Source organism: Salmo trutta, chromosome 5 (genome assembly GCF_901001165.1).
Source record: "Salmo trutta chromosome 5, fSalTru1.1, whole genome shotgun sequence".
Taxonomy (NCBI): Eukaryota; Metazoa; Chordata; class Actinopteri; order Salmoniformes; family Salmonidae; genus Salmo; species Salmo trutta.
Genome location: NC_042961.1, coordinates 50,500,244 through 50,513,803, shown reverse-complemented (window position 1 = coordinate 50,513,803; position 13,560 = coordinate 50,500,244). Strand labels below are relative to the sequence as shown.

Below are 13,560 nucleotides of genomic sequence, written 5' to 3'. Positions count from 1 at the left end.
AAGACTCAGCAGCTGTATTCTTCCTACCAACAGCTTGTGTCTCAACAGGATCCAATGTGCACATGTGGGAAGGTTATCGGTACGCCGTATATGGGGGTGTTCTGTGAGCTGGTGTAATGTCTACACTCTTAGAAAAAAAGTTGCTATTCAGAACCTTAAAAAGGTTCTTTGTCTGAAGAACCTTTGAAGAACCAGTTTTGGTTGCAGGTAGAACTCTTTTTGTAGAAGTTTGGATCCTGGCTAGTTTAAAAAAATAATTATGTGAAAGTTTTTCTTGTTTTTTTCCAGTGAGGGGCTCAGATCACAGACAGGTGTGTAAACATAAAGACATTCAAAAAATACATAATAAAGAGTCGAAAGACAGTAGAACATAAGAACAAGGATACAAGCCAAAACACCAAACTAGAACAAAATGGTTAATTAGTTCAAATTAATTAATTAATTAAGGAGTCTGTAATTGTTGTCTGCCCCCTCTCCCTTCCATTTATAAAAAAATGTCTAGCTTACAAAATGTTAATACATTGTCATTCATGAAATTACATGTGATAGTACACAAACAGAGTACAAACAGAGTACAATTGATATATTATTGTCCAATAAATCATGTAAATTGTCAAATGATTGGATGTTAATGCTGATGTTTCACTTCAGATATTTAGGTCAAACAGGTCTAAGCAGTACGTTCTGATTTTCTTAACAGTTTGACATTTTAACAAACAGTACAATTAATATCTGTACTTTATTTTGTATAAATGTGTGGATCTTTAATTGTCATGTTGTGATTCGATGTTAAAAGGAAAAATAAACAATGAACTCTAAAACACAAATCATATGGAATGCTCTTTACTGGTCAGAAGTGGCAAGACTGAAAAAAAAAAAGTGGCATAAAACCTGCATAACACGTTTGACTAAAACCAGATACATATAAAATTGAATTATCCTCTGAAACACTGGAAGTAAAGTAAATATACCGCCATAGGGAAAACTAGTCAGTTACAAGTACATAATAATGCATAGACAGAAACAACATTCTCACAAAGTAACTGACACAGTCAAGTACAATCATGTGAAATGCTGATTGCATGGACATTTTATATAATCTCTGACTATATAAAATATTGAGAAAAGTGTGAAATCAACAGTAAGTCAAGGTAACACTCAAAGCTGTCCTGTCTCCCTCACCTCTTTAGCCTATGTTAAGAACATACTTTGAACACATTCTGTATTCCACAACAGTTTTCCCTCAACATACTGGGTGTAATTTGACTGAGGTACTAGTGTGTCTCTACAGAATATGAAACAGATGTTTGTCAGTAGTTTTCTGTATTTATTCCATCCTAGCTTTAATATTTGGTCCGCATGAAAATAACAGAACAACTAACTAGCTATTTGGAAAAAAAGTTCTGGAATACTATATCATCTAAAACTTTTGCAAATCATTAAACTCACTTATTTAAGTGAAAAGGACTAAGAAATATCTTAACATTGAACCCAAGATGGCGTAGCAGTCAGACGTCTTTGTCCTGTCGTGTCCCTTGTATATATATTTTTACATCTTTTCTTCGCATATCTTTGAAAAATATTTTTCTAAACCTCAACTTCTAAATACTCTCCTGCAACCCGCCTCACCCAATGTGGCGTGGGTCTGTTTTTTTTCTAAAGTATTTCTATTTACTTCGGATCTGGAATCCCTCAACTGAAGCTAGCCAGCTAACTACCTACCAGCTATCAGTCAGCAAACCATTGCTAGCGGTCTTCAGCTAGCCTTTAGCTCGGAAAACTCTGGCCAGTTTAAACAACGTGACTCAAACCAGAGCATAACGGACTTATTATTATTATTCCCCCCCCCCATATCCCCGGATTCCTACCGCAAACTCTGAACATTTTCATCTGGATCTTTGCAACTAGCTAACCGCAATCCCGGGTGACTACAGAACAAGCTGACTCTGATGGGCTGCGATGACGATATGGTAAGTTACTGTACTGCTCTAAACATTGTTCTCCTGTTACTTGGGGAGCATTTCTAATTTCTGTTTCTTATTTCTGTATTTTCCTCAACAATGTATTATTCTGTATGATTAAACATGTGCAAGTATGTTTTGAGGAATAAAGGTTGTAAACTCAGTTTCCTAACGGAGGAATCTTACATGGAAATAAGGTACTCGACATTGAAGGGGTGTCACGTCCTGACCATAGTAAGACGTTATTTTCTATGGTAGAGTAGGTCAGGGCGTGACAGGGGGTGTTTTGTGTTTTTCTATGTTTTCTATTTCTATGTTGTTGTTTTTTGGGATGATCTCCAATTAGAGGCAGCTGGTCCTCGTTGTCTCTAATTGGAGATCATATTTAAGTAGGTTTTTTTTTTCCACTTGTGTTTGTGGATAGTTATTTTCTGTTTAGTTATCTGTTACCTGACAGAACTGGTGGCTGTTTGGTTGTTATTTTGTCTTTAGTATTCTGAGTTTAATAAATATTCATTATGAGCACTAAACATGCTGCGCTTTGGTCCCCTCTCTATGACAGACGTTACAAGGGGTTTGATTCCCTATTTTTTATTTTTTATATACTCTGCAACAATTGTTAGTAAGATTTGCCATGCTACTGTTCATAATTTTTCCTGAAAGGAACATAGTCCCTTGAGAGGGGAATGTGTGTGTGTGTGTGTGGGGGGGGGGGATTAGTATTAGCATTACTTTAAATGATAGGTATGTACAATCCTGTTACTCAGGCTGTGTAAGATGCTGTTGTCACCTAACTCTGTCTCTAAATCCACCACGGCTGTGCACATCTCGTGTTCTTACCCCGACCCCTGTAAGTCTGAAACTTGCATGTTCGGAAAGAGGTATCTCTGTTCCGAACAACTCTCTCCTTATCCTCTATTTTAAGAATAAACAGTTCTTAGTACGAGAACACAGAAGACAATCAGTTGGTTCAACACAGTGAGACAGTTGTGGTGGATGAAGAAAATGTAACAAGGTAAACTATATAAGGCAAGCCCCAACTCAGAATCAGATGGCTCTCGCTCTATTCCCTTTAGTGTGTATTGTGACCAGCCCCCTAATCGATAAGTTATTTGAATAAAATTAATATCCTGATTGGTGATTAACCTCTCCACATTATTGCTTAAAATATCCACTACACACCGCAAACAGATAAAAGGTTAAGTTAGGATTCCAAGTTTCAACATGTCATTTCAATCGGTTATGTCATGCCAGATCAGTGCTTACGAAGGAGAGAACGAAACAAAGAGGAAGCCTCTTTAGACTATTGAGATGTACCCCAAATCTGTCCCAGCGATCACTTCTGCTTCACCTCATCCACAAGTTTCCACCCCCCTGCTTCCTCCTCCTCCCTACCAGCCTCCCCATTAGCACTACGAGTCACGGGACACAATGACAGCATGGTGGACTCTGATGGATCTGTCTCCAGTCATCAACTGGTTCCGCTGCCTCTGCTTCTCCCTGATCTGCGCCAGGACTTTCAGGCTCTCCTCCCCACTCATCCAGCACTCCATGTCCTGCTTGAGGTGGTAACGTGTGTCTCCGAACCACTTGGTGAGAACCTTCCACAAGAGCCAGTCTGCTTCTGTCTCAGGAGCTCCAGCTGGGCCATGGTCTTGTTCTTGGCCACAGGCCCATTTTGAAAGCTTGTTCTTCTCCGTGGGTTGTTTATGAATGTTGTGATCCCCACGTCTTTCCGCTCCTCCTTCAGTTTGTCCTTTGAGGAATTCTTGCTGTTCTCTTTGCATCTCTTAACTCCAGCTCTGGTCTTGTGTTTTCTTCTTCTTCTGTACTTCAGGTGGTTCTTTCTCTACTTCCTCCCCCTCCAAGCTTGACCTAATCTGGTGGGTGGTGTCATTAGGCTTGTCATGGCTACCGTTGCAGCTCCTGCTTATGATGTCGACATCATCTGCCTGAGAGACCCTTTTCTTCTTCGGTGGTGGTCTGTCCATGCAGTCACGTTGTGGTGGTGCTGGTTGTGTCAGATGCTGAATGAGCTGTGTTTGTGATGACAGGAGGCCATTGGGCTGTGATTGGCCGTTCTCCTCTGGGTCGGCCTTGACCCAGTGGAAAGCGCGAGCAAAAAGCGTTGGTTACAGAACCACTTGCAGATGTACTTCATGTGGAGCCTGGTGAGGGCCTGCAGACGATGGAGCTCCTCCTTCGAAGGCTTCTTGTTGAGCATGTGGGGTTTGACATTGTTTTCATGGGTTTTGTTTCGGTTTTCTAGGTCTTACCTTGTGGCTGTGGGGGGCGCCACTGAGCGCGGAGGAAGTGGAGTGCTTTGGGGCCCTGCAAGAAAAGAGACGGGTGAATGTTCCCTCCTGTTACTCCCGTCATCCTCCTTACTGAGGCGAGGCACCTCCAATACCTTCTCCTTCTCCTCTTCTCCTTTTTGTCTTTCTCCTTCTCCTGCGTCTGGTTTGGTCTGCACATCTCGCTGCGTGCCTCGCAGATCTCCTCTGTATCCCAGCTGATCCCGTAGTGCAGCCGCTGGACCATGAACCACACCCTGACCTCAGATAAAGACAAGAAAATATTGTATTGTTGCTTTCACCTAAATTTCTTTGCGTTATTAAAGCTTGTCAATGAAACTAATTACAGGCCATCAAGTACAACAAACAACATACAGAATATATAGAGGAGTGTTTGTTCTATTTGTTCTGGTTCATTATTATTATTATTATACCGGTTTCGCCTATTTGCTGAAGTAATGCAAATTCTGTGAGATGAGGTCTAGGAGGATGCAAATGTGCATGATGGTAAAGGGCCATGGGCCACACCCTCTCATACGATGGCATGCCAGTTGTCCACATGGTGGCGCTATATCAAGCGATTGAAAATGCAAACTTGAAAGCTCACGCCCCTCACCTCGTTTGAGCTAGAGTTCTGAAATTCTATATATGGGTATATATGGCAAAGAAAAAATGTTCCTCAAGGAACCACAAAGTCCGCCATGATGGATCTTTCGCAATTTAGATTTTTTTTTTTACATTTAAAACACTACTGGAACCAAATGACCAAACTGCACAAAACGTAATACGTGGCATCTATGGACAAAGGTCTCTCAACACAATATTTTCCATGCTTGTACCAAAAACAACATGGCCGCTATTGACCAATAAACACTCATGTGGTCTCGTACATAAATCACTATAATCAGTCACAAATATTTGTATTGTAACAACCCTTGGTACACATTTTGCAAACACTGTCAAGACTAAACATATGCAAGCACCTTAATATCGACCACACGGTGGCGCTATAACGGCACATTTGTATATCTCTTGATCTGTTTGACTCAGACTGATTAAATTTGACCCACACGTTCAGGGATATGAGTCTAGATAGCCTGTAAAGTATGGTTAAGTGTGACCAAGTATGGTTAAGTTTGGCCATTTACCATCATGCACGTTTGCATCCTCCCAGGCCTTATTATCTCACAGGAATTTGGATTATTTCAGTAAATTGGCAGAACCAGTATAATAATATTAATGAACCAGAACAAATACAACAGGGTTTCACCAGCTTCACTCCTGAACCCCTAATAACACCTTCATTGTGTATTGTACATCCAGCAGTAGCCTATATTACATTCTATATTCATCATAGTAGGAGTTCGGTGGTGACCAGAAGAAAGCAGGCAGCAGAGAGATGAACAAGCATCTAGATCCAGCTGTTGCAGCTCACAGAGAAGAAAACCGAGTTAGCGCCAGCCCTAACATACAGATCAGCCACCCCAATTCATTTATTTTTGATTTTTCCGTTATTTAACTAGGCAAGTCAGTTAAGAACAAATTCTTATTTTCAATGACGGCCTAGGAACAGTGGGTTGACTGCCTTGTTCAGGGGCAGAACGGCAGATTTTTACCTTGTCAGCTCGGGGATTCGATCTTGTAACCTTTCGATTACTAGTCCAACGCTCTAACTAGGCTACCTGCCGCCCCAATACCAACACCACCATGCCCGACCTCCATCCCTGGCCCAGATCCCTTCCCTCCCTCAGGGCCTGCTGTGGGAAGCGAGTAGGGCATTCACTCCTAGTTGACTTCGAGATAGCGTGGGCAAACTACCAACGTGTGGTCCTTGCTCAGCATCTTTCCATTAGCAGCTTTTTCCAGAAGCCATTAGGGGTCAGCAGCCATGTATCAGGGCAACCACTCCTCTATATATTCTGTATGTTTTTGTATGTGATGTCCTGTAATTAGTTTCATTGACAAGCTTAAATAACACAAAGCACATTTTGGTGAAAACAACCAATGGAATATTTTCTTGTCTTTATCTGAGGTCAGGGTGTGGTTCGTGGTCCAGCGGCTGCACTACGGGATCAGCTGGGATACAGAGGAGATCTGCGAGGCACGCAGCGAGATGTGCAGACCAAACCAGACGCAGGAGAAGGAGAAAGACAAAAAGGAGAAGAGGAGAAGAAGGTATTGGAGGTGCCTCGCCTCAGTAAGGAGTTTCTTTTCTTGCAGGGCCCCAAAGCCCTCCACTTTCTCCGCGCTCAGTGGAGCCCCCCACAGCCACAGGGCAAAACCTAAAAACCCAAGACAAAGCCCATGAAAACTGGTAGGGAGGAGGAGGGAGCAGGTGCGTGGAAACTTTTGTGAATGGGGGGAAGCAGAAGTTACCACTGGGACAGACTTGGGGTACATCTCAATAGTGTAAAGAGGCATACTCTCCTTGTTTTGTTCTCTCCTTCGCGAGCACTGATCTGGCATGACCTAACAGGTGCAATTGAATGTTGAAACTTGAAAGCCTATCTTAACCTTTTACCTGTTTGCGGTGACGATGGAAAAGGAAGCCATGAGTATTGAGACTCTCCCCTGCTATAATGTTACTGGAGAGGCCTGCAAGGTGCTGAAAATGGACTGTAAAGGCTCCATGTTAGGAGTTGTCACGAATAAGACAGCATTCTGTTGTATGTTACAAGCTGTTGATTATGTTTATGATGAAGTTCTACAGTCTGCTGAGATTTTAGCACGACTAACTTCCTGTTCACATAGTTCTTCATTCAAATGTCAATTCATGTTTCAAGCTCCATCACAGGTTTGTGCTTGGAAGTTTTGATGTTCCTTGTTTGATATGTCCAGCGTGTAAAGAATTGGGGAAACTACCAGACCAGTGACAGCATATGTCCATGAGTGCGTTCCAATAATCTCTCCTTCCTCCTGTAGCGTTTGCTACTCCCCACAAAATGAAAAGCATTGGATTGATGTAGTTGGAGTGCCAGTCATTTTCTCTCAAATCCATGAAGGGAAGTGAACAACTGCTCACTTCGGGAGAAAGATTGTTGGGATGCAACCGTTGTTTAAACAGAACGGATCAAATCCAACCACATACACATATTTAGCAGATGTTATTGCAGGTGTAGCGAAATGCTTGCGTTTTTAGCTCCAACAGTGCAGTAGTATCTAACAATTCACAACAATAGACAAATCTAAAAGTAAAAGAATGGAATTTAGAAATATATAAATATTAGGACGAGCAATATTGGAGTGGCATTGATTAAAATACATTAGAATAGAATAGAGTATATACATATGAAATGAGTAAAGCAGTATGTAAACATTATTAAAGTGACTAGTGTTACATTATTAAAGTGACCAGTGATTCCATGTCTATGTATATAGGGCAGCAGCCTCTAAGGTGCTGGGTTGAGTAACCGGTTGGTACCAGTTTAATATTTGATCATGTTGTTGGTAATGTTACTCAGTATATTCACTATCTGACCTCATACTCTGCTTATGCAGTCTGTTTCCTTGTCTTTTGGCAGATCTTGTGTGGTCTTGTCATGAGTAAGAAAGTCATTAACTAATCTATAGCCTATTTAAAGGTACAGTAACTAAAGGCTCATGTTAAATCGTATTGGTTCCTCAAGTGCTGGTCAGGTTTTCTCATACCCTTTTATGAATGAACAGAACTGTTTCTCCTTGTTCTGCAAGTGGGTGTCTCTGACAGTGGACTGAGTGGATGTAGCAACTGAAAGCATTTATTAAACACAAGATGAGACAGTGATTAGAAACTACGAAGAAAGTGAAAAATAATGCATACTCAGTTTTTTTAATTAATTGCTTGCATTTGTGGACGTCGTGGTACATTCTCAGAATTGTTAGAGAAGATAAGTCCTATTTTAGAACTAACCTTATAAAAAAATCTAAACAATGTGTAATTATCCTCCTGTTTGATCACAACTCACAACCTTGCATAACTCAATCGTAAACATACACTCAAGTTAGGATTGATTTGGTCATTAGAGAGCAGTCGGTCCCAGTACTGCCTTAGTTCCAGTACTCTGCGGCCTCCACCCTCTGAGGCTGCCAGAACTCTGCTCCCTCGATTATCCGCTTGATCAGATTGGCTGAGGTGATCAGCATGTGACCTGCCATCTGGAGGAGGGTGGAGGCCATGCGGAGGGCCTCTCTGAGTGAGAGAGAGAGAGAGAGAGAGTCACCTCAAACAGGTATCAGGTTAAGATAGGCTTTCAAGTTTCAACATGTAATTTCACAGCAGCAAGATTTGTGACCTGTTACCACAAGAAAAGGGCAACCAGTGAAAAACAAACATTTTAATGTTTATTTATTTTCCCTTTTATATATTATTTTGAAACTTTTGTGAGTGCAATGCTTACTGTTAATTTTTTATTGTTCATTTCACTTTTGTTTATTATCTATTTCACTTGCTTTGGCAATGTAAACATATGTTTCCCGTGCCAATAAAGCCCTTAAATTGAATTGGGGTAGGCCGTCATTGTAAATACTAATTTGTTCTTAACTGTCTTGCCTAGTTAAATAAAAAAATTCAGAGGGAAGGGAGAGAGAGAGAGTGAGACGGGAAGCGGGAGAGCGAGAGAGAGAGAGGGAGTGAGTGCGAGAGACAGTGACGGGAAGTAGGGGAGAGAGAGAGAGAGAGAGAGAGAGAGAGAAAGAAGGAGAGAGAGAGTGAGTAAGAGGGTAGAATTACCATTGTTACAGATACAATGCATTCGGAAAGTATTCAGACCACTTCTCTTTTTCCACATTTTGTTACATTACAGCCTTATTCTAAAATGGATTGAATAGTTTTCCCCCTCATCAATCTACATACAATACCCCATAATGACAAAGCATTAACCGTTTTATTTTAGCTAATTTATCAAATTAAACTGAAATATCACATTTACATAAGTATTCAGACCCTTTACTCAGTACTTTGTTGAAGCACCTTTGCCAGCGATTACAGCCTCAAGTCTTCTTGGGTAAGACGTTACAAGCTTGGCACACCTATATTTGGGGAGTTTCTCCTATTCTTCTCTGCAGATCCTCTCAAGCTTTGTCAGGTTGGATGGGGAGTGTCGCTGCACAGCTATTTTCAGGTCTTTCCAGAGATGTTCGATCGGGTTCAAGTCTGGGCTCTGGCTGGGCCACTCAAGGACATTCAGAGACTTGTTCCGAAGCCACTCCTGCGTTGTCTTGGCTGTGTGCTTAGAGTTGTTGTCCTGTTGGAAGGTGAACCTTTGCCCCAGTCTAAGGTCCTGAGCACTCTGGAGCAGATTTTCATCAAGGATCTCTCTGTACTTTTCATCTTTTCTCCCAGTCCCAGTCCCTGCCGCTGACAAACATACCCACAGCATGATGCAGCCACCACCATGCTTCACTGTAGGGATGGTGCCAGGTTTCCCCCAGATGTGATGCTTGGCATTCAGGCCAAAGAGTTCAATATTGGTTTCATCAGACCAGAGTATCTTGTTTCTCATCTGTGAGTCCTTTAGGTGCCTTTTGGCAAACTCCAAGTGGACTGTCATGTGTCTTTTACTGAGGAATGGCTTCCGTCTAGCCACTCTACCATAAAGGCCTGATTGGTGGAGTGTTAAAGAAATGGTTGTCCTTCTGGAAGGTTCTCGCATCTCCACAAAGGAACTCTGGAGCTCTGTCAGAGTGACCATCGGGTTCTTGGTCACCTCCCTGACCAAGGCCCTTCTCCCCCGATTGCTCAGTTTGGCCGGACGGCCAGCTCTAGGAAGAGTCTTGGTTGTTCCAAACTTCTGCCATTTAAGAATGATGGAGGCCACTGAGTTCTTGGGGACCTTAAATGCTGCAGAAATGTTTTGGTACACTTCCCCAGATCTGTTCGTCGACACAGTCCTGTCTACGGACAATTCCTTTGACCTCATGGCTTGGTTCTTTCTCTGACATGTATATAGACAGGTGTTTGCCTTTCCAAATCATGTCCAATCAATTGAATTTACCACAGGTGCTCCAATCAAGTTGTAGAAACATCTCAAGGATGATCAATGGAAACAGGATGCACCTTTGAGTCTCATAGCTAAGGGTCTGAATACTTATGTAAATAAGGTATTATTGTTTTGTATTTTTAATGAATTTGCTAAAATTTCTAAAAAACGTTTTTTGCTTTGTCGTTATGGGGTATTGTGTGTAGATTAATGAGGATTTAAAAAAAATCAATTTTAGAATAAGGCTGTAACGTAACAAAATGTGTACAAAGTCAAGGGGTCTGAATATTTTCCAAATGCACTGTACATCACAGCAGGCTGGAGACGTCCTCCCATCCCCTTCCTCTCCACTTACCTGAGGACTTTTTTGGGCCCCAGACATTGGAAGTCAGCGCTGACGGAGTACCGGCCTGAGAAGGTGCCCTTCACGTTCAGGGAGCCAAACACATCCTTGGGGTTCTGCCGGTACAGGTCAAAGGTCACGCGGGCTATGTCTTTTCCTGTCCGCGGCTGGTTAGGGTCCTGGGCTTTGGAGAGCACTGCACCCTGTGGGGTTAGAGTAAGATATGGGGCGAGATGAGAGACAGCGACATGGTCGGTGTCACCATGTAACCGTACCAGGAAAAACTCTGGGCATTTAATATTTTCCTGATCAGGGCCCATATCCACATAGCGACTCAGAGTAGAAGTGCTGATCCAGGATGAGCTTTGCCTTTCACATCAGAATGAATAACATTATATGGACAGATCCTAGATCAGCACTACTACTCTGAGATGCTTTGTGGATACGGGCTCAGGTCATGTGATAAGCCTAGAGGAAAAACTCAGGGCCCTACTCATCCCACTTGGCAGCTGACATGGGTGTATATACCTGCACATACTGTCCAATCACTAACACAGGTCAGACGAAACAAATTCACATGTACATGTCCAGATCACGACAGAGACAGACAGTGTCAAACCTACCGGAGGAGGTTTCCATGTCTGTCCAGGTTCCAGGGCCATGAGGACGGTGTTGTCGGGCAGATACATCAGGAAGTCTTCAGAGTCCACCACTGTCCCGTCCTCCTCACACACTAGCACCACAGCCAGACTGGACAGGCACAGCATCAGGGCCTGACACACCTGGGGAAGCAGCACAGAGAGACATGTTCAGAGGACAGACAGACACAGTGTGGGTATTTTGTAGGCACAATTACCCTAACCAGCCTTTGGCATTCACTCCGTGGTTCTTTGTAGCTCAGTTGGTAGAGCATGGCACGTGTAACGCCTGGGTAGTGGGTTTGATTCCTGGGACCACCCATAGGTAAAATAAGTTCATGCATGACTGGAAGTCGCTTTGGATGAAAGTGTCTGCTAAATGGCATCTATTATTGTCTCAGATCTGGCCTTGCTTGGGTCGTCACTAGTTACCACAGCCATAAAGTCATAAACGCCCCCCAATTTCTTACATTTCTCTTCTTAAAATTGTATTTGAAACCTAACCCTTACCTGAACCCTAACCTTAACCACACTGCTAACCTTATGCCTAACCTTAAATTAAGACCAAAAAGCTACTTTTTGTTTTCATACATTTTTACGATATAGTCCATTTTGACTTTGTGGCTGGGGTAACTAGGGAATACCCCTTATAATTAGAGGCCAGAGCTTTTACTGGTAAAGTCAGATGGTCCGGAAAAATTCCAGGCCTTATTTATAATAACTCCCCCCCTTTCATTTCGCTTTTCTTTCATTTTTTTTCATTTTCATCATGTCTTTCTCTCACCCTCTCTCTCAGCTCCTCCAGGGTAGCTGCTGTGACGCCCTTCCTGGTGCCCCTGTCATGGGAACACACCCTGAATGGTCTCTGGGGGGCCGGGGCCAACGACCACACCCGCCTGGTCACAGACCTGTGGAGGAAAAGGAGGAAGAAAATGTTCACAAGGCCAAATACTGCCAGCTTTAGGTAGAATTTGCCTAACCTGGTCTGATCTGTTTATGCTCTCTAACCAATGCCTACAGTCATTGTCATTTGTCACGCTAACAGATCTGAACCAAGCTAGAAGTTGCCCTGTTCTTGGATCAGTTTACCCCACACACCAGTCTTAACCTGAACCATGAAGAGGATGTACAGCCTGACCCTGTATCATTGGTTTGGGACATCTTCTACCTATTCCCTAGTCCATAGATAACACATTTGTACTGCACATAATTTAATTTGGCCTAGGAAAGCTACCATAATATTATAGTGCAGAACAGATACACTGATACAACTGTATCTCTATGTTTAGATGTTAACTAGATATGATGCTATGTTTTTCTAAGGTGTTCTGTAATATTTACTAGTGCTGCTGAGGTATAGTATCTCGTGGACAGACTACGTCATTGAGGATCTGACTAAATTGCGCAAGATTTGAGTTCTGGGTTAACCGAGATTAGCTGAGGTACAATGTGCTTTATGGGCCGTGGTGTGGGCTGAGAGGGATACAAAAAGAGATTGAGACTGATTGGAAGACAGAGACAGATCAATCCTAGCTTCATCTGCTGGAGACAGTGTCTGTTTGACAACAGAGGGTGGAAACAAGTATAGAAAACCATTACTATTCTAACTGCCAGTCCAACTTCAATTAAAGCACACAATTATATATATTTCTTAGTGCCTTCTTGACAAATCTCTTGGCTCTCAACAGCGTACACCTTTACAAGTACAGTGATACAGTATTATTAGAAAACTCAGATATAGAACAATTGATTGAAAGATGTACACAAAACGTGTGGGGGACACAGCTATTAGGAAGTAAGTGTACTTGCTTTATTAATGATGCTGTTGACTCCATATCCCACTCCCTTTCTTTCCTTCTCTCTCTTCTTTACCTCCTGTTTTTCCTTGTGTTGTTGTGGTAGCGTTGGTGCTATGTCGACTCTGATTCTGAATGTGTCTGACCAAGCTAATTCTTTAGGACAGACTTTGCCCTGATGAATCAGATACAGACACATAGGGCAAAGTTCTCTGTGCGTGTGTGACAGACAGACAGACAGACAGACAGGCAGGCAGGCAGGCAGGCAGGCAGGCAGGCAGGCAGGCAGGCAGGCAGGCAGGCAGGCAGAGAATAACACTGGCCTATATCATTGACTGCGCCATGGCATTCAATCTACAGTTGGAACATTTTTTACATGATATCAGCACAGACTTTTGTTTTAACTTATCAGTGAAGTTAAGGTAATCATGAAGATTATACCACAGAACAATGAGACAGATATGTCACTGGATGTACAAATATGAAGCCTCCGCTTGGAGTTCCCACTCACTAGCAAATATGGTAGTGAGAGGAAGCTCACTGGCAGGCAGTGGGAGAAGATGGAACGAGA

General features: G+C 42.5%; 1 protein-coding gene and 1 long non-coding RNA gene across 2 annotated transcripts; one reads left to right on the top strand and one right to left on the bottom strand.

The window, feature by feature from the left end:
• The first annotated feature begins 1,861 nt into the window (after positions 1-1,861).
• On the top strand, positions 1,862-6,413 carry LOC115193425 (uncharacterized). Its single transcript, XR_003878175.1, has 2 exons — positions 1,862-1,970; positions 6,293-6,413. It is a non-coding gene; the product is annotated as an uncharacterized LOC115193425 (long non-coding RNA).
• Positions 6,414-7,970: 1,557 nt separating this feature from the next.
• LOC115194403 (cell death activator CIDE-B) lies at positions 7,971-13,148 on the bottom strand. Its single transcript, XM_029754073.1, has 5 exons — positions 13,003-13,148; positions 11,978-12,101; positions 11,179-11,337; positions 10,568-10,758; positions 7,971-8,423 (listed from the first exon to the last, which is right to left on the bottom strand). Exons 1-5 carry the CDS (start codon positions 13,026-13,028, stop codon positions 8,282-8,284), a joined length of 642 nt encoding a protein of 213 aa, XP_029609933.1. The 5' UTR covers positions 13,029-13,148; the 3' UTR covers positions 7,971-8,281.
• Between the last annotated feature and the right edge of the window lie 412 nt (positions 13,149-13,560).